The following is a 26966-nucleotide window of genomic DNA, read 5'->3' as shown; positions in this document are numbered from 1 at the left end:
ATATACAATTTTTATTAATTTATCTTTTCTCTTTAAAGATAATATAAACTACAATACTTATAATTTTACAGAAAAAGTTAAACTTGCAAATTAGTTGTGTCTAGTTGTATGTATCCAATCTATATTTTTATAAAATTGTGCATTATTGCAAGTATGACATTATATTTATGACATATACGCATATAATATCCCTACTTATTTTAATTTTAAAATGTAAGTTTTCAATTCAATATGCGCTTATTTTGGTATATAAGATAAAACTACTAGCTAGCATATTGTCATGCCATATAGGAGATCATCAATTTCATATATTAATCTTATTGAGAAATAATACCCATTATCACAAAAAACGATAAATAACACCAGAAAATTATTTATCATGTTCATCTGTAATTATATTGTATGAGTAGTTAGGGATGTCAATTCAACCCGAAACCCGTGAGCCGACCCGAACAGCCCGGTAAAATGAGTGGGTTAGGGCTGTAATTTAATTACCGGAATATAAAACGGGCTAAACGGGTTGACCAGAATGGGTTAGCGGGTTAAATGGATAGGCCCGAACCGGTTGCGGGTCGGCCCGATGGGTTGCGAGTTTTAATTATAAAATATTAAGTTTTAAGAGTTTTTTATATATTTGAATCCTCAATCTTCATTCTACACAATTATTAGTCTTATTCAATTTTCATTTTACATTTTTCCACTCCGATCCCACAATATCAGCTTTTAAGTTCCACCTCACCACCAAAGCCAATCAAGACAAAATTAAGAACTAACCCATCAAAATCTCAATATAATTATCATTTTAATAATGATTCTTGTAAGATATGACTTTTTATTTTCATAAAGAATTAGTTACGAACAATGTCATAATAATGACACGAATACAAGCTTTAATTTATGTTGTAGTTGATCGAGATGAAAGGCTTCTTTTCAAGTATTATTGAAGAGAACTATAAAAATTTGAAGATTTCATTCCAAACTAAGAAGAAAAGAAGTATCTAAAATTTAAATAATTTTATATTTGATACAAGAGATTATTTTTTGAAAGCTTTTAGGCCCGAATAGCCCGATGGGTTAGCCCAAAACCCGGCAGGTTAGGGTTAGGGTTGAAAATTTATGACCCGAAAAATCCATAACCCGAATGGCCCGCACCCAAATAGCCTGACGACTCGAGTGGGATGGCCCGAACCCGAACGGGTTAGCCCGATTGACATCCCTACGAGTAGTTTTATGATTTTCAGATATAAAAATAGAGGGAAACAAGTGAAAACAACTATCAAATCTATAGCAAGCAAGTTTACAAGTAAGCTTCTTAAGATTCCACCTACTTAGAAACTTGGTGAACCTATTGGAATCAAAATTATGATGTACTATATAAATGATACTCCGTCCGTTCGTGAAATTTTGTTCGGTTTTGTGATTTTAGTCCGTTCTTGAAAAAATGTCCATTTTGTTTTTTTTTCTATTTTTGATAAATGGACTCCACTTTCCACAAATTCTTTACATTCACGTTCTATTATAAAATTAATGCTCCCTCCATTCACCATTAAATGTCCCATTTTTCTTTTTTCGGTTGTTCGCCAATACATTCCATTAACACATTCCACTCACATTTTCTTATAAAACCAGTATAAAGTAGGTTCCACATTCCACTAACTTTTCTACCCACTCTACTACATAAAGTCAAATAATTTCTTAAAATTCGTGCTGGTCAAATATGAGACATTTAATCACGGACATAGGAAGTGTATAAATGTGGGATCCTCATTTAACTAACTTTTTCAACTCACTTTTCTTTACTTTAACAATTACAAATTGTTCCTACTGAGTTTATCATACTATGTTAAATCATAAATTGAATGCAAATTATTTTCATCCTCCCTAGTTGGGTAGTATAATGATAGGGAAAGTATATAGAAATATAGGGTTGAGAGGATGACCCATGGTGCGGTCATCTCGTTGATTAGCCCCGCGAGGACCTCGACGTTGGACATGAGGTCCTTGAAGAAGGAGAGGAGGATGAGGGTTGTCTGGCCGTATCCCAGAAATGTCTTGATCTAGAGAGTACAGACCGAACATGTAGGTGGCTTCGGCTGCAGCCATGATCAGGGTGGTGGCGAATACAATGAACCACGCCTTGTGAGATCACTTGGGCCGCAAAGGCCCCGGTGGCAAACTCGGTGCCTCCATTGTTTGCAGCCACCATAGTTATATTGGATGAATGTGTAAAAGGTCTTTGGATGTATGGGGAATGTATAGTTTGGTCTTAATTTATGGTGGATATTCTAACTATTTGAGTCGCCGCTATATAGGACAAGAACATTAATTTGGAGAAAGCCTATATTTGTAAATTTAATTCTCATTCTCAGGATTCATTCTTAAACTACTACTACTATCTAATTTATTTTCTTACTCCGTATTTAAGCTTATTAAATACATCTAACATTCTATCAATATATTATAGTCTTTTATTATAAAATCAATATATAAAGATAAAACTATAATCTACAAATTTTTCAACCGTACTTTCATATTACTCAAATTTATTGTCAATCTCAAATATTACATTTATCGACGGACATAGAGTGAATAATAATAATAATAATAATACTAATAAAGATTCAAAACATATTAAATGGATACAAAAAACAATTCTTTTTAAAAACAATAAATTTATATAAAAAAACAATAGTACACCATAAATATATAGAGAACATAATTCTACGTTCTTATTTATCTTAACACACCGGTTAAGTGTAGTAGAATTAGACATTGGGATAACAACCAAACGTTGCAATACCACACATGCCTTCTTTAGCACCTGCATTTCTTTGCACTCTTACATATCCATTCTCTCCCCATTCCGATCCCCACGAATTCTTGACCAACCAAAACTCAACTCCATTTTCTACTCCATAACCAACTATTGTAACTACGTGATCTAAATTATTTCCACACTCTCCTGTCAAAATTCCAGACTGATAAAAATGTAAGACTTTTAGGTCAATATTAACCGAGACAGGTTGGTTAGCTACTGCTGCTAACAATGCTGCCTCATTATAATTAGGAATACAACTAAATCCAGTGATCACTGAGGAAAGAGATGATGGTTTGTAATTGGCACATGCTCCTTGAGTTCCAGTGTAAGGATAATCAATATCAGATGAAAGACCCCCATTTCTCCAAACAAATTCGAAAGCATGATCCATTCTTCCGCCATTGCAGTCTTCGTGGTAGTAGTTGCAGTCCAAAATATGTTGCTCTGATAATTGAATTAGCCTACCTGATCGGATAGCTACAATGCCTTCAATGGCAGCAACAGCTGCAAATGCCCAACAACATCCTGCACAAGGGAATTATGGGACATATCCATCTATAAAATGATTATTAATTTTGTTGAACATCAATATTTGTATTTTGAGTTCATAATTAAATGTGTGCAAATTCATCGTAAGGATATGAGCTATATATAAGAAAAGAATGGAAAAGTCTTAAATATTAGCACATCAATTAGAGTGAAATTGAAGGAAAAATTCCCCCAAAGGAAAAAAATCAACATAACTGGAAAAAATGATCTACAATATTAAATACTCCTATTGATCAAAGAGGGCAAGCCAAAGCCTAAATAGCTAATTTTGTCCAACACAAACACATGACAGTTGACACGCATATATAGGATGTAATTCAAAAAATAATACTCCGTACTATGAAAACTTTGCCAATTACATTTGCTAAGTGTAAATTTTAGTGCAGTAAATAACTTGCAAATGCACTCATGACTTCTCATAATTATCCTAATATGCATTAAAATATATTGCTATGATGCTATAGAAAAGAGGTCGTAGAGTGAAAGAGCTAACCACAACTTCCTTGATCCACTACAACTGTGACGGCATTGTGATCTCTCCAGTCAAGACTAGGTGGTACATCTTTCATATCTTTGTATTCATAAGTTGATTGATTTGATAATGGTACCTTGAATGATGGCATGGAACTTCTTGCATACTTAGCTAAGAACTCTTCACTTGTTAGATCTGCAAATTTATTTATCCCAAGCTTGTACGTGTGATTTCCTTCTTGATTATGCATTTCAATATGCTGCACGTTATCTTTAAATATCTGAAACCTTGTTTGCTTCACTTTTTCATTCTCATAGGAGAATCCATGTTGAGCCATCCATTTTTCATGTTTTATAGACATGCTTTCCTCACTATAAGACAACGATAATGTTATATGATAACATGTTGCAAAAATACACAAAAGAATTGCATGATAACAAATTTTATTGGAAGACATTACTAGATTAAATGTTTTCTTAGAGGGATTCTATTGACTAGTGTGATGTTTTGAGAAGCAGACGGCAGCGGGGGTGGTGGAGCAGACGGCAACTGGGGTGGAGGTGCGGTGGGAGATGGCGGAGGAGGAGACAGGGGAGACGGAACGCAGACCCCACATTGGGGGTGGTCTAAGACGTTGAGAAAGAGAAGAGGGAGAAGTTGAAGAAACATTTTTAAGGTGATTGATATCAGATATGGTTTGGAGAGTTATATAGAAAACTGAATGTGAAACTCATGAATTAAGTTTTTTTTCAATGGAATAGTATAGGAATAATTGGAATTGAATTGAATGCCGTCGTATCGCAGATTTTCAACGGCTGACGGCAGCCACGTGATAAAATTAAAATGAAATCTAATTCCCTCTGCAAATCATTGCCTTCATTTTTATGGTATTAAATTAATATTTTGTAGTACTCCATCAAACATTGTAACAATTTTTTTTAGCTTAAGAAAAGGTTGGAGTCTTTGCCATGGTTTTTATTTTTATTATTTGCATTTAATATTTTATTTTTATAAGTTACTCCACTAATTAAGAAGTCGTTGCACATTGCACAACACACTTTAAAACTAAAAATTAAAATGAAATTGATAGAATTCGAGTAGTGTCATTTAGTAACAACCCGAAACTTTGAAGGTATTTAACGAGACTAAATAAAAGCATGATGCAATTCTGATCTTCAAAGGAATAACTATAAAACAAGGATTCAACGGTACACGTAAATGAAAATCCTATAGATACAAAATAATCAAAGTTTAATTTATTAGTATAAGAAGCCGATTGATAGGGATGCTAGAATCCAAAGGAAGGAAGTCCGACACATCTTTGGGTATCAAGAATACCCTGAATCACTTTCCTGAATTATTAAAGAATATATTAAAGGAATTACTTAAGTTATTTGAGAAAAAAAAAATATCATGATCAAAGAAAGGTTATCTTATTCTGCAAAATCAACTCCAACCTTGGGAAGATTTTCATAAGATATATATGGATAAGAGGATCAAGTGGATAGTATGCATTTAGTGCATATAATCTTTCTAAAATTCCTTTACACACCAACATGTCATATTTTTGCATTAAATGCAAATATCATCACAAGATTTGTTAAGAGCAATGGACGGAGGAGATTATGCTAAGTAAAAAGAAAAGCAAGATATCAAATCTATGCTGCCATACTTTGCTATTTGATCACATTCATAAACAACACAAACAAAATTACCTTTACAAACAAACTCAAGAAGAAAAGAAGTCAAAGGAATACATGTCCTGTCTAATTTTTATTATTACATCAAAGCGTCATTGCATTTAGAATAGGATTTAGAATCTGCCCAAAACTAACAAGCAAAACTTAGACTACAAATTGTTCCAAAAATGTCAATATGCATAAGTGCATCAAACTCATAATAATGAAAATTAATTAGGAAGCTTATCTCGTTGGCATACTTCTGCCCGGAATCCGGCAGTGGCTCCGGCGACGGTGGCAGCCCCATACCTTCATGATTGTCAACAAGTTCCCAAACTTCACAAATTTACAAGTTAAATACTAAAACTTTTAAGTCAAAGATTACATCTTAGGAAATAAAGTAAATTGGAAATAGAATATATTCGGGCTCTTTTAATTAGGCTAGGCCAAGTTCTATTTATTTTAACTTGGTCTAGTGCAAAATAAATACTACTCCTACTACTGCTTATCGACTAAGAACAAATAGTCGAGAGCGAATTATAGGAAATGAGCTCATGACATTAAATTGATAAATTGTAAAATGAAAATTATAACAAAACCCTCCTACCGTTTCAGTGTAGTTGAGTTGATCCCGTTACCAACACTTTTATAATTGAAGCACGTACGCGTTTTTCCTTCTTTTAAAACTTACCTATACTATGTTTTTATTTTAAATTTTAGCAGCACTTTTAATAAGTAAAACTGTAATTAATATTTTTTACTTTTAAGAATTAAGAGAAGAGTACATCTTCAGAAGAAGAAATGAAGTTGGAACTGTTTTTCGGTTCATCATGTTTTTTTGTTTTTTCCTCAACTCAAGATTCAGAATTAATTATTGCATACTGACTAATACTCCAAATATACACAATAAATTCTTGTGGGCCAAAATTTTTTACTAGCTAGAAATTTCTGCACAATAATTATAGTCAAAATTAGCCTAAGTTTTGGCAACACAAACGCAGTAGTACTCCGCAAAATGAGCTGAACATGGTCGAATAATTGGATGAAAGTAACAAAATTTTTTATTTACTTCACACATGCATATACGCCATTTCTCGATTAGAAGAGAAACCAAAATTTTCCCAAGCAATTTGTTCGAAAGAGCTGGATGGATAATCAAAATTTAAGATCTGCGTGATAAATTATGACGAATTCAAACAGTAACAAAACAAATCTTGTTTGGTTTTTAGACAAACAATAGGTGGGCGTACAACTAAAATCGAAAAGCAATTAAAATTTTTAAAAAAAATGTGCGAATTGATTTATTGTATCCAAGATTATTCAGTTGATCAACGAAATATATATATGAACTCATACAGAAACGAAGCCAAAGACATACTATAAATCCTTTTAGCACTTAATAAAACACAAATTTATGAATTTCAGTTTACATTAAAACTTGAATAATCAATTTGATCCAACATGTATCAATTAATGATCCACGCAAGTATTGACTAGTCGGTTAATCCTAACTAGGAGTATCAGGATACAATGACACATTACCCGACTACTCAATTAGATTATTGAATTTCAATTTTTAAGTTTTACGGAATTGGTACGATAACAATTGAATTTGATGCAATAATATTTTCTAATTATTTACATCATTTACATGAATGCTGAAAAATACTAGCAGATAAGAAAAATCTTGGTTTTGTGTTATCTCACAAAAAACTAATTTATCCTAAAGGAGACTTATTTTAGCTGTTTTCTTATCAATACTTTTTATCGCACCTATCTTGATTTATGTATAGATAGATTGTTTGTGGGATGGAGGCATAGTGTCTAAATTAATTTGTTTTCTTTTCATAAACAGAAAGACTTTCGCTACAACAAAAATAACATCCAAGGACACTTTTTTATTAAGTTAGGGATGCTAATTTATGTTGTTAAATATATCACCGACGCTTTAAAAAGTGTCCTTAGTGGTGGTGTGCCAAAACAAGATAAGGACACAAAATGTAAGCGTCGGTGAAATAATTTTGAGACGCTTTTTAAAAAGCGTCCTTAAAAAATCAACTTAGAGACACTAATTAAAAAGTGTCCCTAAATACAAATTAGAGACACTTTTCATAAAAGCGTCCCTAAATTCTAATTTTAACACTACTCTACTATGATATTCCAATCTAAGATGATATCCCTAAATTAATATTACCTAACGCGATCCTATCTATCTATATGTATATAGGAATATAAAATGAGTTGTCAACAAGTGTATAGTTTTTTGTTAACACGAGGGAGAAAAACAGTTAGTAAAAAATTCTCAACAGATTATCTCATTCACATTTTTGTTCTAGTTGGTAGTGAAAGCTAAAATAATAAATTACAATTTCTTACATGTACTTAATGCCATGTACTTAGCCGTAGCAGTTAAAATAAGATTAGAACAATCTATTTGTCTTCTAATTCAATATAACCAGCAACTACACTACAAAACAAAAATAGAGGATGATCAAGTAGCACAATATAGAAAAGCAAAGGGTTTAAAGTGTAAAGGTGCTTCTGATCTATGTTAAATCCTTAACATGGTTAAATGAATGACTATAATTGATCCTATAGTTTTTGAAGAAAAATAGAAGCCACTTGAATTACATGAAATCTAGAGGTCACAAGATCGCCACGCAGCAAATAGAAACATACCAAGTATAGCATGAAAAAATAAAAACAACACTCCAATATATTTGCCAAAGCATCCATCCAACAACGGACTTTTCTTCCGTGCTTCCAAAAACTCAGCCAACATATAATTTTTCAAATCACAAGGCAATTTCAGATAAAACATATAGTACTATATTAGGAACTTTTGTTTCAATAAACTATTTAAACTGAAAAAAAAATGCTCACCTGATTGGTAGAAAATTCAACAATGTGTTGAGTTGAAGGTTTCACAATAATCTCATTAACACTATCAGCTGCTTCAAAGTCTCCTTTGCTTAGTCCACCATATTGTGATGGAGTTTCCTCAACAAAAATATATCTGTTCCCATTTACCACAAAGCTCTCATATTCAATGTTTAATAATAACTACTCATATATATATAAAACAATATTTAAACAGTTCATTAAAAATCAATGTAATGTCAAATAATTCATACCTCTAAACAATCTCCATCACCATCATTGTCATATTGTGTTGTGCGCTAGCACATCATCTGCACGTGCGAAGATGTGATCCCAGTTTCTAAATAATCAACCTATAAAATGCAGGTTGTTTTAGCCTAAATAAATATCCAAACATGTATAATCATGATCCAAAATGTAACTCAAGACTGAAATCATTGGATATTTTCCAGAAATGAAGAAGATCTGAAGTAGTATGCTTTTCTTGTATGGAACGAGACTTTAAATTTCTTCACATTGATCAAAGGATTAGTATGAAGTACTTAATACACAGATACTAGTATACATATTCAAACATGTATAATCAAGAGCAACAAAAGTGTACCTCAAGAATGAAACCAATGGGTATTTTTCCAAAGATGAAGAAGATCTGGAGTAGTATGTTTTTCTTGTACCACTAGCACTTGTACGGATCTGAGGCAGTAAATTTTGCATCAAGAGAATAGCATGGGAAACTCATAGCAGGAAAATAAAAATTGCATATGAAAGTGATAAGGAATAGATGATCAAGTTTCCCATGGAAAAAGATGGTGCAACTGAAATATATTTTTGCAGAGCTGAGGCATGTGCACATAATAGAGAACTAATGTAAGAAGTTTGTGACCTATTTAGTTCAAACATAAGATGATTGTATCAAATATATATTTACCTCATCTTTATTATTGATTACAAAGGAACCAACTTCAACATAATGAGTAGCATTAGAAGGAAGCAAGAAAGGTCCATCGGGAATCTAGTATGTGTATGTCATTATCAGATAACTTTCTCTGCTTGATGAGATGGATACCGAGTCAAAGTACAATCTCACACATGATCAAAATACTAGCAACAACACATAAAAAATGCTTACTTTTTAATTCTGCATCATTTGAATATCAAAAAATTATATAAAGCACTTTGTAAATTAGTATAGGAAAGACAAAGGAAGATGAGGATTTGATACATATATCCAATTTTATTTTGCATTTCATGAAAGGAACATAACGATCTACTGTACTACAACATAAGCATTTTACCTCAGTCATTTAGACAAACAATTGATGTTCAATCAATTTAACTACTCCACAAAAGAATAATTTCATAATGCAAAAAATACAAAATATACAATTTTAAAATGAAAAGTGTTAACATTGCAACCAACAACAACAATTTAGCAATAAATTTACCTGAAGAAATCAGAGAAGTTGGAAGTGCATATGTAGTGAAGCGATGATGTGAAATCGCGGATGTACACCTTCGATTCGATTAGGATATATGCAATGAGCAATTGCTTGGAGAACAAGCGGTCCGATCATCGTGATGTTTGATTCCAGAGCTTCTCCTGCTATCATCATCAGATTTACGCTCAGCTTGAGCGATCGTTAACGGCGGCGACATGCGACGGCAAAGCTAGGGCTGCGTCATTGAGGTTGTGTAGAGGAAGGGAGAGAACTGATGGGTAATTAGAGATAAATTGGGTTAATTAGATCGTAGTGGGAGTGGGAGTAGTTTGTGTAGAGGGTTAATTGAAGTTTTTGATTAGTGATTCTTTGTAACTGGAGAGGGATTTAGGATAATGCCTTCTTCATTTGAAGGCGCGCGTTATTAGAAATGAGCCACTCACCCCTTAAAAGGCCTCATAAGGGAGGGTTATCCACACTTATATAGATTAGATTGGATCATCCTTATGAGTGTGGATAACCCTCCCCCTTATGAGGCCTTTTAAGGGGTGAGTGACCCATTTCTAATATGGTATCAGAGCGGACCCAAGTCGATGATGGATTTCTCTTTATTTCTTATCTACCTCACGAGTGGAAGACCGATGTCCTTTCCGGCCCACATCGATGATGGTTCTCTCTTATCTCTTGCATTGCCTACCCACGTGATGGAAGACCGATGTCCTTTCCGGCCCACACGTGAGGAGGCGTGTTAAATTCTCTAAATTCTATCACACATCGACTTGGTGATGATCCAATCTAATCTATATAAGTGTGGATAACCCTCCCCCTTATGAGGCCTTTTAAGGGGTGAGTGACCCATTTCTAATACGCGTCTCAAATTTTAACATTTCTTTGAAAAATTACAATGCAAGTAATTGCGTCCTAAAATTTGCGTCTTTATTAATTGGATTTATTGTAGTGTTTAGTTTTAAAATGAACTACTAAGAAAGTATTATCGCCATCTAATTGGAGGATATAAAATGCACATATCATGATATTTCGATTTGTGTTGTCTTTGTTTGATTGAAAATCAAGTTTCCCATTCTTGGATCCGAACCAAATAAATTAAGACTTCTGACATCACATGTTGTAGTCATGTAATGTGAATTTGATAAACACGATGTTCAAAATTTTACACAATTTGTTCGAATATTTTACAAAGCCACAAGGTACATACTCCATAAAATTGTAAATGGGGCTCAAAAATATTGCGATTTCATATAAAAAAAAAAACTAAAAACAAAACATCACCACATTATAACATCCCTACAGTTTCCATTATTAGGAGTCATATAATAAGAATTATTTTTATGGGCTTACCCTCAGGCGTATTTGATTTAGGTTTGCAATCGACAAAATAGAAATTTTATGAAATACAAAAGGTAAAAATATTAGAAAGTGAATCATATACTCCGAGATAAGCAAAAGCCATCACAGCTGCCCGAAATTAACGAAAAAAGTAATGTACTGTGGGGCCAACGCTTCTTTTTGTAACATTTGAATCATATTATCATTATAATCCATCAACTAAAACTAGTTTTCAATCAATTATAATTGTTATCTCTTACGTCAATCATTTTTTATCTATATACCTCTTTATTAACTTTACATTAAAATTGGTATTATGTACTATCAATTCTACTGTATTTTTTTGTGTAAATGAAATTTATAAATATTTCTTACTACTGCATTATATACTACTACAAAATTCCCCTAAATATTTAAGCGGTAGACAGAAACACGTGTAGGTGATTTTTAGATTATACGGTGCTTCATTAGTACCAGAAAATAGTTTTTGTAATCACTGCTGACAGCATGCCCATAAAAATCAAAGAATATAACAAGAGTCTGATTTGACGATGCTTAAACATATAATTAATCTAAATATGTCAATAAGTTATAATTAACCAACGTATTTGGAAAAATAAAATTTATACCATAGGGAAATAATTTTAAAATTATACCATAGAGAAATTAAAATTATAATTAAAATTAATACTAAATTTTAAAGCAGATAAACACTAATGTTCCATCCCAAAACAATCCCAAAACAATCATGTGAACCGTTTTAGACTTTTAACAATAGAGTTTCTAATCTCTATATTACTCCTAATTTTGAATTTATAGAGACATCTAATAATAGGCAGATACTAAATTACTATGCCACATAACATAGATTAAAATAAATATCATACTAAGGACTTTATTTGCATAAAATAAATAAGTAACTATTGTGCATTAAAAGTGAATGATCCAACTGTAATGTAACGGTCCGAACAGAGGATGTATATCCATGTAGAAGAGGACTTATGTGTGTTCTCTACACCAGAATCTATACATATATAAAAGACGAGCTTTGGGCATAATTTTAAATATTTATTTGTTTTGGGTCTCATTTCAATTAATCTAAATTTAATGCATTCAGAAATTTAAAATCACATACGGCAGTTTAATATGCACTACTATAAATGTAATCCACAATGTAAAAAAGTTAATCTCAATCATGCGTTTAGGAATTTGTATTAATATTATGTAGTAGTAATGCCCAATTCAATCAGATATAAATTGCATATTAATTATTATTTATTAATTATTAAATCAATGTGACTGCCGTTGCGCAATTGAAATTAATATTAGTAAATGCTAATAATTCCCAATTATTGCAACGCTTTGCTTCATATGTATATTTAAATATCGAGTCATCATTTTCAACCTCCATTTTTATGGTCATTTTCTTCCAAGTTTTCTATTTTGTTCTTTTCTTATTTGTTTATTTTGTTCTTTTCTTATTTGTTTATGCTTTCTAATTATGTTTATTCGTGTTTAGGTCTACTTTTTGAGCTTGTGGATTCTGCTTCGAATACAATTAATATGACACTGGAAGAAAAAAGAGAGTAACAAAAGGAGGAAGTTTTGCTTGGCAACCGTCTTTATATTCTTTGAAGGTGTTATTTTTTCTATTATCTAAATTAAATTTTGTTCAGTTGTCATTTGAATGTGCAAGGCTTAATGCAAATAAGAATGCACTCCATGTAGACGATAATGAAAAATGAGCATTCAACGGCAAGGTCTTGCAAGGTCAGTAGTTGGGATAACAACACGAACAGGATTTGTACAATGTATTCATGGATCCATGATGTCGATATGGTGCTCATATTTTATTGTGTTTCCGTTTGTTATCAACCCTTTATATGTTTGAAAATCTTATATAGCTATCTATTATTGCGAATTCTATCATAATCTTATTTAGGCTATTTGATGTTTCGTTTGAAAATTGCAGAAAATTCAACATGAAGCAGAAGATGGAGGCGCTACAAGTTTGAAGAAAGGAAGCTATCATTTTTTTAAAACCTGATTGACTCTATTAAATAGAAATAGGTCAATTTGATGGTTAACTTAATTCAATTAGTGGGTTTCAATATAAATTGGCTCAATTTATTCAATTCAATTTATATTTGTATAACTGTATTCGGCTGAATTATTTAATGCTAAGAAATTATTGTAGAAGGGTTTAATTAGGTCTTACAGTTTGAGGTTTCCATAATTTTCTGTATAGATTTAGGTTTTGAGTTTTAGCATATGGAACCCAATTATAATATTTTGGAAAAAATAGGACTCTAGGTGTAATAAAAGGTAATATTATTTTTAAATATTACTATATATTAAAATTACATAAAATACATAAATATATAGAATTAAATCATTTACTGAATATCTTATTCAGTGTATTTCTATGTGACGTATACTAAAAACAAAGTACATATGGATATTTTATTCACGCATACGAAATATATCAAAATAATGTTGGAGCAATAATATAGAAAAATCAAAAAAATACGTTAATGCAAAATGAATATAGAATGACCTATTTATATAGGTGACTAATGAGAAATCAATTATATAATAAAAAATAGAATTATAAATATATAACATAAGAAAGAGAATAAAATCTCAAATTTTTATTATACAAATGGATTAGGACATTGCCTAACCTGTGATTAGAATTATCAATCTGATAAACTTTGTGCACTGACAAATATGTTACATTATTAACTATAGTGATAAATGGATTAAACTATAATTTATATTTCAATTCTACTGACAAATTGAATATGACTTTATGAAATTTAAATTCTTAATTTTCTGTAATTAATATAAAATATTTAGTTTAATTTAATTTTAGGTTTAATACTCATACACAATATTTGTGTCTTATATTACTGATGAATTTCTTGAATTTATTACTATTTTTTTGTAGTATAGGATTAAATTATTATTACACACATTTATTTGTATTAATTTCATGCAGGTATTGCTTAATTTTTTAAAATTTAGACAAATATATAAATTAATGGTCCGTGCATAGCACGGGTATTACATTAGTATTTATAAAATATCACTTTTATTAAAATAATAATGAATACCATTACCCGCATGCAAAAAGAGAGCTACTGTCAGTTTTTATACCTTAAACAATGATAAACCAAATATCTGGTCTCCCCAATTCCTATACATGAGGAAAAAAAAAAGATTATAGATATTGATTATCGTGGGGTGCCACGTGGGCAAGGGGCAGAAAATTTTGAGCCACAAGCTTTGTAGGCGGGGGACTCTTAAAATTGTAGAATTGGATTGAGATAATGGAGAAATCTCCATTGGAAGAAGAAAAAGAAACTGAAAATATGAAAAACTGTCGGTAGAGAGAGATATGAGAAAAGGGGAAAATTCATTTATGGACTACATTTTACTGAAGTGTTAAAATGCAAAATACAAATAAATGCCTTATATATAGGCACAAATACAACTAATAAAATTCTAATCTAAAGCCTAATTACATTTTATTTTATAGTTTCAACAGCCTCCCTCGAGATGGAAGCAAAATGCTACCATCTTGACAAAAACATCAAACTACAAACATCTAAAATTTATTCTAACTCTCCCTTGAGATCATCATGAGCTGCTGGAGAGAAACCATTTCAGGCCTTGAGTTTCTTTCTTCATACCTTCTTAAAGATTGTTGATGGAGCACAACTTCAATGAATATCATAGCCCAAGCTATCTATACCCAAGCAACGTTGTTTGTGGCAACTGAAATAAATGGATTGAGAGTCTGTAATCCAACTGATCCAATCTCACAGACCTGCTGTTCAGTGATGTTTTATATACTTTGGACCACAATCAAACACCATAAAATTTAACAACAGAATCAATCACATCAGACTGGTTTCATTGAGGAAATCACTCCATCTTGAGCATTTGCAAACCAATTGGAGCTGCTGCTGCATATTATAGTAAAACCTTGCTGCCTCAAAACATTCACTAGCATCGAGTACAACCAAAATCACCACACAAACCAAATAACAACCTCCAATTCTCCAATATAGCTCAACAAGAGCTTTACACCAAAAAATCACCAATTGCAACTTTCAATCCCCCACCCAACGCAAGACCATCAACAGCCACGAAAGGTCTTGCAGTTGCAACAACTAGGAACCATCACAACACCAACAACGAACAACAATTCTAATTGGTGATTGATGAGAAACAAAACACCAAATTGGTATAGAAAAAAAAACAGAGGAATCATCCGACGATTTCATCGGTGAGAATAGAGCAAATTCAGAGATAGATTCAACCGAACAATCGGTGAACAACAAAACAAACATCCGACATACAATCGGAAAACCAGAGATAAATCTGAAAACATATTCAGATTCAACAACAAATTTGAGAAATCACATCTCAAATACTGAAACGAGAGAAACAAACTTGGATCATACAAATCCAAAAAAAACAACGAACCGATTCAAACAACGAACCGATTCAAACATCAGAATTGAAAAATCAGAGAGATTTGAAGAGAGAAAAATCAGAACCTGAAAAAGGATCAACCGCAAATGCAGCGGGCAAATTCTACAGCAAACCTCACCAAACAGCAACTGCAGTGAGCCGAGCACATACTCTCCGGCGACAAAGCAGAATACCAAAAAACACCAACCCTAGATCTATTGATATCAAACGGAAAATCAACAAAAGGATAGAGAAGTTAGAGGTAATCAGAGGCGCGCAGCGGATTTTGCACTCTGATACCATGTTAAAATTGTAGAATTGGATTGAGATAATGGAGAAATCTCCATTGGAGGAAGAAAAAGAAACTGAAAATATGAAGAACCGTCGGTAGAGAGAGATATGAGAAAAGGGAAAAATTCATTTATGGACTACATTTTACTGAAGTGTTAAAATGAAAAATACAAATAAATGCCTTATATATAGGCACAAATACAACTAATAAAATTCTAATCTAAAGCCTAATTACATTTTATTTTATAGTTTCAACAGCCTCCCTCAAGATGGAAGCAAAATGCTACCATCTTGACAAAAACATCAAACTACAAACATCTAAAATTTATTCTAACTCTCCCTTGAGATCATCATGAGCTGCTGGAGAGAAACCATTTCAGGCCTTGAGTTTCTTTCTTCATACCTTCTTAAAGATTGTTGATGGAGCACAACTTCAATGAATATCATAGCCCAAGCTATCTATACCCAAGCAACGTTGTTTGTGGCAACTGAAATAAATGGATTGAGAGTCTGTAATCCAACTGATCCAATCTCACAAACCTGCTGTTCAGTGATGTTTTATATACTTTGGACCACAATCAAACACTATAAAATTTAACAACAGAATCAATCACATCAGACTGGTTTCATTGAGGAAATCACTCCATCTTGAGCATTTGCAAACCAATTGGAGCTGCTGCTGCATATTATGGTAAAACCTTGCTGCCTCAAAACATTCACTAGCATCGAGTACAGGCAAAATCACCACACAAACCAAATAACAACCTCCAATTCTCCAATATAGCTCAACAAGAGCTTTACACCAAAAAATCACCAATTGCAACTTTCAATCCCCCACCCAACGCAAGACCATCAACAGCCACGAAAGGTCTTGCAGTTGCAACAACTAGGAACCATCACAACACCAACAACGAACAACAATTCTAATTGGTGATTGATGAGAAACAAAACACCAAATTGGTATAGAAAAAAAAACAGAGGAATCATCCGACGATTTCATCGGTGAGAATAGAGCAAATTCAGAGATAGATTCAACCGAACAATCGGTGAACAACAAAACAAACATCCGACATACAATCGGAAAACCAGAGATAAATCTGAAAACATATTCAGATTCAACAACAAATTTGAGAAATCACATCTCAAATACTGAAACGAGAGAAACAAACTTGGATCATACAAATCCAAAAAAAACAACGAACCGATTCAAACAACGAACCGATTCAAACATCAGAATTGAAAAATCAGAGAGATTTGAAGAGAGAAAAATCAGAACCTGAAAAAGGATCAACCGCAAATGCAGCGGGCAAATTCTACAGCAAACCTCACCAAACAGCAACTGCAGTGAGCCGAGCACATACTCTCCGGCGACAAAGCAGAATACCAAAAAACACCAACCCTAGATCTATTGATATCAAACGGAAAATCAACAAAAGGATAGAGAAGTTAGAGGTAATCAGAGGCGCGCAGCGGATTTTGCGCTCTGATACCATGTTAAAATTGTAGAATTGGATTGAGATAATGGAGAAATCTCCATTGGAGGAAGAAAAAGAAACTGAAAATATGAAAAACCTTTTGTAGAGAGAAATATGAGAAAAGGGGAAAATTCATTTATGGACTACATTTTACTGAAGTGTTAAAATGCAAAATACAAATAAATGCCTTATATATAGGCACAAATACAACTAATAAAATTCTAATCTAAAGCCTAATTACATTTTATTTTATAGTTTCAACAGGGACCACTGAGAAATACACGAGCTAGATTCGGAGTTACTCCGCAAAATGAGGTGAACATGGTCATGGTCGAATATTTGGATTAAAATCAGATAAATTTTTTATTTACTTCACACATGCATATATGCCATTTCTCAATTGGAAAAGAAATTACGAGGAATTCAAGCAGAAACAAAACAAATCTAGTTTGGTTTTTAGACAAACAATAGGTGGGCGTACAACTAGTCTAAAATCGAAAAGCAATTAAAATAAAATAAAAATTGCACGAATTGATTTATTTTATCCAAGATTATTCAGTTGATCAACACAAATTTGCGAAATATATATATGAACTCATACAGAATCGAAGCCAAAGACATACAAATTTATGAGTTTCAAAATTTATACTATTAAAAACTAAATAGTCAATTTGATCCAACATGTATCAATTTGATCCAATAGTATCAATTAATGATTCATGTGCAATACATGTCAAATACTACCATTCAAAAACATAAAACATTAGCATAACATTGAATAACTAGTATCAAGATACATTACCCGACTACTCAATTAGATTATTTAATTTCAATTTTTAACTTTAACGGAATTGGTATGATAACAACTGAATTTGATGCAAAGATATTTTCTAATTATTTAACTTGCATTTGTGTCCTCTCACAAACAACTAATTTATCCTAAGGAAACTTACTTTAGCTGTTTTCTTATCAATACTTTTTATCGCACCTATCTTGAATTATGTACAGATAGATTGTTTATGATATTTCGATTTGTGTTGTCTTTGTTTTTTTGGAAATCAAGTTTCTCATTGTTGGATCCGAACCAAATAAATTAAGACTTTTGACATCACGTGTTTATATAATGTGAAATTGATAAACATGATGTTCAAAATTTTACACAATTTGTTCGGCAAACAAGGTACATACTCCATAAAATTATAAATGGGTAAAAAATAGGATACTTATTGTAAATGATAAAATTTTCATATTCAAAGGACACATCGTTCTTATCTATTCTATGAGCTAAATGCAGAAGAATCATGCAATTGGATAGCAACCAAGCTTTGCTATACCACACATGCCTTCCTTAGCATCTATATTTCTATGTAGTTTCATATATCCATCCTCTCCCCATCCTAGTCCCCATGAATTCTTGACTAACCAAAACTTAACTCCATCTTTACTTTCGCCATAACCAACTAGTGCAACTGCATGATTTAAATTAGTTCCACACTTCCCTGTCAAAACCCCAGATCGATAAAATTGCCAGGTTGTGATGTCAACGTCAACCGAGACAGGTTGGTTAGCTACGGCCTCTAACAATGCTGTCTCATTATTAAAAGGGATAAAACCAATGTCAGTGATCTTTGAGGAAAGAGAAGATTGCTTGTTATTGGCACATGATGTTGGAATTCCCGTGTAAGGATAGTCGGTCTCAGATGCTAGACCTCCATTTTTAATAACGAAATCAATTGCATTAATTTGTGTTCCACTATTGCAGCCTTCGTGCTTGTAATTGCAATCCAAAATATGTTGCTCTGATAATTCATTTAGGTTGCCTGATCGGATGGCTATTATGCCTTCAATAGTAGCAACGGCTGAGAATGCCCAACAACTTCCTACATATGAAAATTATGCGAGATATCCATCTCCCCATTAATGACTGAATTTACTAAAAAAAACAAAATTGTATTTTGAGCTCATAACTAAAAGCATGCATATTCATTTTTAAAAATTGAGCTATATATAAGAAAAGGATGGAAAAGACTTAAATGTTATCACACACATTAGAGTGAAATGAAGAAAAAAACCTACCATTGGAAAAACATCAACATAACTTGGAGAAATTTATCTACAAATGGTGATCAGAGAGGACACGCTAGGTAGCTGATTTGTCCACTATAAACACCCGACACACATATATAGTATGTGGTTCAAATAAATTTTTAAAACTTATGAGAACTATGCAGATTGCATATGGTTCATTTTAAAGTTTTCATAACTATCATAATATAAATTATAATGCATTGTACTGTTACTATAGAAGACAATAGGTCATAGAGTCAGAGAACTAACCACATCTTCCTTGATCCTTAACCGCTGTAACAGCATTGTGATCCCTCCAATCAAAACTAGCTGGTATATCTTTCATATTTTTGTATACAAAAGATGATTGATTCAATGATGCTACCTTAAGCGATGCGATAGAATTTTTTGCATACTTAGCAAAGAACTCTTCATTTGTTAGATCTGCAAATTTGTTTATTCCAAGCTTGTACGTGTGATTCCCTTCTTGATTATGCCTCTCAATAAGCCGCACATTTTCTTTAAATATTTGAAACCGAGCTTCCTTTACTTCCTCATTCTCATAGAAGAATCCATGTTGAGCCATCCATTTCTCATGTTTTATAGACATGCTTTCCTCACTATAAGACAACGATAATTTTACATGATAACATGTTGCAAAAATACACAAAAGAATTGCATGATAACAATTTTTATTGGAAGACATTACGAGATTAAATGTTTTCTTAGAGGATTCTATAGACTAGTGTGATGTTTTGAGAAAGTTATGTATTGTTTATTTATGGCTATACCTCTTAGCTGGTTATTGATTTAAATTAAATGTGGATTCGGTTATTATTCAAAATTTATGTGGGGCATCAATTGATTTATGAGTTACCATGAGCTCATCCATCACATTTAAATCTAATAAATGATATCTTCAATTCCATAATATCTTCTATTAATTTTTTACATAAACTGCCTATATATTTATAAAGATCGAGCATACACAAACCGTTTATTGATTAACTTGCATTCAATTTATGATTTAACATAAATTGAGCGTACTTTCTTGAAATAAAAATTGTTATATTAATAAGGGAAAATTGTTGACTTGACTCGTCCCTGATTAGTGTAGTTAGTAGTATTTGATTTAATCTTTTCTATAATTATATTTTCTAAAATCATAGGAAGAAGTTGTACGCATCGCATATGCAATCTATTAATACACGTTTCCTCGAATCAATGTTGATTCCTATATCTTTGTTTACATGGTATGAGTATCAGTCATACATACTTTCTTAAATCGTATCATTCCGCAGTCACACCCTAATTATTGTAATTAGTATTTAATTTAATATTTTCTATAATTATATTCCCGTAAATCATGGTAAGTTGATTTAAACCCTATAATTAATCCATAATTAACACGAGTTTTCTCTAATCACCAATTCACGGTGATTCCCATATCTTTTTTTTGGTAAAGTGATCCCCTTATCTTTGTTTACACATTATTATCCACTATTTTCTGCATTACATGCAAGAAAGTAAACGATTAAACGTGATATGCCTAAGTACATGCTAATGTTTGATACCCTAGTATTAATATCAAATCCCAATCATTGAATTCAAAGACCGATAAGGTGATAAGGCATTGTGATTTGTGGAAATTTATTTTCATTAGGGTATGTTTATTTGCCTTGTAAGCTCCTAATTCACAGACCGATAAGGCAACTGATGTGAATGAAAAGATTAAAAAATTATATATTTATATATATATTTTTAAATTTCATCTTTAAAAGAATTATCTCAATTAATATGATGAAGTACTAGTACTATATTGTAAGTAATAGAATAAAAAAAACAAGAGCAAATGTAAATGGTTTGTGTATACCCGATCTTTATAAATAGGCAGTTTATGTTTCTTTAAAATTAATTGAAGATATTATAAAATTGAACATATGGCATTTATTAGATCATTATAAATAGGCATTTTATGTTAAAAATTTAATTGAAGATCTGAATCTATGTAACAGTATAATTTATAGCTATAAATACACTATGCATAACTTTCTCAAAACATCAATTAATCCAGTAATGCAGAATTTTAATTTTAGAGGATCTAAACTGTTGTTATTAATTGTTGCATAAGTTTAATGTCAACGACTCCAAATAATTAGAGAACGAACAATATAAATTAGAGATACATATGGAATAGTGTCATCATCGAAATAATTTTAAGAATTTGTTTAAGTATAAAGTAACTTTAAAATTATTACTAGAGTAAAGACCAAAATTGGTCCTAAACATATACCAATTTTATGATTTTGGTCCTAAACATTATCTTTTGGATTTTTTGGTCCTGAACATATGGAAATTTGATCATTTTGGTCCTCCGTCAACATTTTTGTTAAAAACTAACGGTCAACGGATTTAATCCCTATTTTGACCAAATTAAACTTTTAATTCTGATTTTTTACTTCCTAATTAATTCCCTAATTATTTTTATAAATATTCTTTTAAAATTAGAATTAGATAATATGTTTAGGGATTGTTTCACTTCAATTAAATAATAGTCAACATATTTAATCCAATTTTAATCAAATTAGACTTTTAATTCTAATTTTTAAGTTACTAATTAATTCCCTAATAATTATTTTAGCAAATATTCATTTAAAATCAGATATAAGTTTGAGCAAATATTACTAATAAGTTTTCGTCAATTCCAGGTTCCAGCTTTCATTATTCTAAAAGTTTCGAAGGGATGCATTCGGCGCTCTCCACAGCTGCCGGAGAGCAAGCCTCAAAAAGCATTTCCATCTATTCGGCTACATCAATACCTCCTCCGACGATTTCTTCGAATTCCTTGAATCCACAGTCAAAAACTACCAATTAAACTTCAACCTCAACCAAACCGGCGAGCTCGACGCGCCGACGCCAGCAAATCATCCTCCCAACTGCGGCAACGTCGACATCATCCACGATGCGTTCAGGAAAATCGTCGAACACCTACAGCGCAAACTCAACAATCCACACGTCGCGCACTACTCCTACTTCCCCAACCGCCCGCGCCGGCCGCCGGGGAAGAGCTAGCTCACCTATGCATTAGCGCCAGAGAAACAACTCTTCGATTTGGTAGAGGCATCTTTGTGAGCGGTGGTCGGAGGTGACGCCGCTGACGTTTGTAGCGACGATGTCGTTCAACCGCGCGGATCTGAGGATCGGATTCTTCAGCGGCGACGGGGAGCCTTTCGACGGCGTGCTGGGGACGCTGGCGCACGCGTTCGCGCCGCCGGTGGGGCAGCTGCACTTCGACGGGAGGAGTATTGAATTTTCCAATTTGGGGGTGTTCCTCTTTAAAAGTACAGTAGAGAGAAAATCAACTGGGGAAGAAATGGGAGAGGGAGAGAAAGAGATAATGTGATTTAAATATTAAGTTGCTTATAATAATTAAGAATGTAATTTGAGGGTTAATAATCACGTTTAAAGATTGTAATTGGGTCAAAATCGTGTTCAAAGATGTTGACCGTTACAATTTAACGGAACCGTCAGTTTAGGACCAATTGTGATCCGATTTGAAATGTGTAGGACCAATTGTGATCCGATTTGAAATGTGCAGGAAAATTCAAAAGATAAAGTTTAGGACCAAAATCATAAAATGGTCATATGCTCAGGACCAATTTTAGCCTTTACTCTTATTACTAATACAAGTATAATATACATATGCATGCTAAAGATTTATTACAATAACAATATTTATTGAAATGGAAAAAAGTATACATTTTGGTGATATAAAGAGTGAAAAAATAAAATAAAAATTGAATTAAGTAAAATAATTGGACAAATTTGAGAAAATAAAAAATACTACTCCCTCCGTCCCCTATTAGGAGTCACTCTTTGACCGGGTACGGGTTTTAAAAAATGTAAAGAAAAGTTGGTTGAAAAAGTTAGTGAAATGTGAGACCCATTTTTTTATATTGGTTTTATAATAAAATGTGAGTGAATTGCAGTTATGGAATATGGGACATACTTACTATTTATGGTAAAAATGAAGTGCGACTCTTAATTGAGGACGGACTAAAATGGAAAAGTGTGACTCTTAACGAGGGACGGTTAATTTTAGGAAGTATATAATAAAGTTATTATAAAAGAAAATGAGTATGGTCAAAAGTGGTCCTAAAGATATTACGATTTGCCAAATAAAGATTCTAAATGCTCAATCCACATGAGTTTATTAACCTACAAATCAAAGCTAGAAACCGAAAATATGTTTGATTTATCAAAAAATCAAATCCCCACATCACTCGTGTTTTCCCTCACAGTAAAATGGCCCGCGGCTACATAGAGATCCCCAACCGCCTCCTCTTCCCAAGCAAACAGATTCCTCCTCTATCTAAATCTCTATGTCCAAAACCTATTTTCCCACTCTCTAATATCCTTAATATAGTCATCTTTCTGTTTGGATAGCAAGAAGAGTCTAGGAAAAGAATCTTTAGGCTCTCCTCACCCATCCAAAAGTTGTGCCAGAATCGTGCTTGGGCACCATCGCCCACCTTCATAAGCACTCCTCTTGTTGCCCCTTCCTGAATTACTTTTTGAAGTTATTGAAGCCAGCTCTTGATTACTTTATGTTTCTATCATCATAATTATTTAAATTAGACATATATTGCTAATATAAACATATTGAGATAGGGTACGTTATAATGATAACCTTTTTATTAAATTGTTAACTTGCTAACTCATCAACATAGTATATATAAAATGTCAACACTGTACATTAAAATATCAACTGAGTTTAACTTTGACATTTCAATGTTATCATGTTGATATCTTTAATAGACTGCATTGATGAGTTAGCAGAGTTAGCAACTTAAAGGAAGTTAGCAACGGATCATACCTCTAATACAGGGATGTATTAATATCTTAGCTATAAATATATGGAAAACAGAAAACACTTGTCAATCCATTAGATCTTGTAATATAACGGTTATATTAATACGGCGTGTCATATAATAATAGAGATTTTTAGTCTAATAATGTAGTTCGGCTAATAATATGGAATAACTTTTTTAGTCTAATAATGCAGATTTTAGTCAATAATTTAGATTTCCAGACTAATAATGTAGCTCGACTATTATTATCACAATTATCCAATCCAAGGTTCAACACCACCACCTCTCGTTCACATTCAACCTGCACTTTTGGAAAAGACATGTAGGGCTGAGTACTTGATATACTCAGTGGGCACATGTTGAAAACATAGTTTTTCGTGAAAGAGTTTTGTTAGCCACAGTTGAGTGATGTCCACCTCAAAAGCTTAATCTTTAGTAAAAAATCTGACTCTGACTTATTTGACATGCGAAGATGCCTCTTTTAGAAATAAAATATTATTACTTTAATTAGATTTAAACATGAATGCATCCTATGTGTGGTCATTTTATTCTTTCTCTTATTTCTAGAAAAATTCATTGCATTAATTAAATCAGGAGATTTAATTATTAACGTTGTGTAATTCGACATCTAATTCCTTAGATTAAACTGTTTTGGGCTAAATATATCGGAGATTATTTAGTTCTCTTGGAATTTATGTATCGGCTCATCACATAAAATAATCGAACCTTGGAATTTTCTCAACTATTAGCCCCTCGAAAGAAAATTATTTGCTGAAACCCAAAACATAGAATTAATATGAACCTCAGTCCATGTAATGACCAAAGTTATCGACCCACTACATTGCACTTATTAATTAATGAAATTGGCCCAAAGTGTGAAGAAATCTCCTAGCCCAACCAATTATCAAATAGTTTCCAAAACATGCATTAATATTAATTAATGAATTGGTTTAATTTATCTAAAAACATGCATTAATAATATATACCAGAAGAATTTAAAAACTGAAAGAAATAAACTATCAAAGAATGAAATACAACCAAATGGGAAGAGGAACACATGTCAGAAAATGGATGCACAACTTTGTACTTGTAATTATGGTCCCAATTCCAGAATGTGGCTACGAGCAAGATACAACAACGTTACAGAAAGGGAAAATTAGTCAAATCTCATTTAAGGATGTGGTGCAAAATTAGTCAAATCAAGAGTAGGAAATCATTTTCAACAACAAATCCGAGAATAATCAGTTCACTATCATTATTTATAACAACTATCATTATTTATATGCTTGTTACCTTCACTAGTTTTCAACCTTTGTTATGATATATTTGGTTCGTCTTGCATATGAACATTTTTGTTACACTTTTTTCATCCTTTGACAGTCGTAACTGCTGCATTAGAGTAAAAGAAGTAAGCATAGACAACATATTAAAAGAGGAATGAAGAATAATATTGCATTCATACCAAAACATGAAAAGTAAAGCTGATCAAATTTTCGCGGACGACTCAAAATAAGAACCGTATCAAATTTTCGGACGAGGTAGATTTCTTAATAAACAAAATTGTAGTTTGCATAATCCAGTTACCATGTTCGATTTTGAAGATAAGGAAACAAGTTTGTATGGTTTACTTTGTCCTTTCTTTCCATTACTTGTGGTTAAACTACACAAACCAGAAAACATTTTATTTGGTCTTCAACACCAGCATAACATATAAGAATTGTCTATGGTTATTAACAAGTTTGTAAAGATAGCATCATAATGCTAGATGAAGAGAAACGAAACAGAGAGAACTTGATTTTGATTATTGATTTTGAATGAATCACAAAACAAGTATGAGCACCTTATATACTAAAGTGCTTTGGTGTCGCTACAACAAGTACAGAGAGATAAAACTCATCTAAACTAACTACAAGTGACAGCTTCATGACAGCTGTGCAAGCTCAAGTCTTCACCTCCACGTAATCTCGAAGCTCCATGCATAGCTTCTCGCTTGGTTGATCTTAATCACATATATAATAGTTATATTAGTAAATTATGTTGATTGCTAAGTATTTTACACATATAGAAAATTGAGAGGATTGGCTATCGTCCCATGAGAAAAGCATTCTCTATTCTCTAATCAACCTCCATCTATTAAGCAAACAACTTCACTAATTCTTGCAATTCCTGTTATGGCGATATTCTTGAAAGAAAATTAGGTGAAAGAAGCGATGCACAAACCAAATTAACCATATCTGATTCGGAAAATTGAGGCAGATAATGACTAACTAAACTCGTTTTGAACTTCTTTAATCAGCAAAAATTCAAAAATCATCAAAGTGTTGCCCCATTTATAATTTGTCCCAATTTCAGCAATTTCACTCTAATTACTTCACAAACTAGGTTTAATAGCTAAAACATCTAAAGAAATGTGCGATTTCAACCTAATTTTGCTTAAATTAGTAGTGGGGAAGATCTTGAACACACCTAACTTCAATTTGAATTTGAAATAGGATAAATAAGAGGTGTGGGAAGATTACTTTGCATGAAGGATAGACAAGACTATCCTAGAGATGCCGTGACGGGTAGTGAGATTTTATTTTGGATTTTCAGGTAT

At 32.3% G+C, this 26966-nt stretch overlaps 2 protein-coding genes across 2 annotated transcripts; both read right to left on the bottom strand.

The window, feature by feature from the left end:
- Positions 1 to 2765: 2765 nt before the first annotated feature.
- Positions 2766 to 4176, bottom strand: LOC125210127 (zingipain-2-like). Its single transcript, XM_048109704.1, has 2 exons — positions 3861 to 4176; positions 2766 to 3343 (listed from the first exon to the last, which is right to left on the bottom strand). The coding sequence occupies exons 1-2, from the start codon at positions 4174 to 4176 to the stop codon at positions 2766 to 2768; spliced, it is 894 nt and encodes a 297-aa protein (XP_047965661.1).
- A 14555-nt stretch (positions 4177 to 18731) lies between these two features.
- LOC125210126 (senescence-specific cysteine protease SAG39-like) lies at positions 18732 to 20109 on the bottom strand. The gene is made up of 2 exons (XM_048109702.1): positions 19770 to 20109; positions 18732 to 19312 (listed from the first exon to the last, which is right to left on the bottom strand). The coding sequence occupies exons 1-2, from the start codon at positions 20107 to 20109 to the stop codon at positions 18732 to 18734; spliced, it is 921 nt and encodes a 306-aa protein (XP_047965659.1).
- Between the last annotated feature and the right edge of the window lie 6857 nt (positions 20110 to 26966).

This window comes from Salvia hispanica, chromosome 3 (assembly GCF_023119035.1).
Source record: "Salvia hispanica cultivar TCC Black 2014 chromosome 3, UniMelb_Shisp_WGS_1.0, whole genome shotgun sequence".
Taxonomy (NCBI): domain Eukaryota; kingdom Viridiplantae; phylum Streptophyta; class Magnoliopsida; order Lamiales; family Lamiaceae; genus Salvia; species Salvia hispanica.
The sequence above is the reverse complement of the archived record's forward strand: the minus strand, read 5'-3'. Positions and strand labels throughout refer to the sequence as shown.

What these genes read in the sequence shown, in the direction of transcription:
- LOC125210126 (XM_048109702.1), bottom strand. Translation starts at nt 20,109, where the DNA reads ATGTCTATAAAACATGAGAAATGGATGGCTCAACATGGATTCTTCTAT. An exon ending in TAAGGATCAAGGAAGATGTG is followed by an intron (nt 19,313 to 19,769) that starts GTTAGTTCTCTG and finishes TTTCATATGTAG; the next exon opens with GAAGTTGTTGGGCATTCTCA.
- LOC125210127 (XM_048109704.1), bottom strand. Translation starts at nt 4,176, where the DNA reads ATGGCTCAACATGGATTCTCCTATGAGAATGAAAAAGTGAAGCAAACA. An exon ending in AGTGGATCAAGGAAGTTGTG is followed by an intron (nt 3,344 to 3,860) that starts GTTAGCTCTTTC and finishes TCCCTTGTGCAG; the next exon opens with GATGTTGTTGGGCATTTGCA.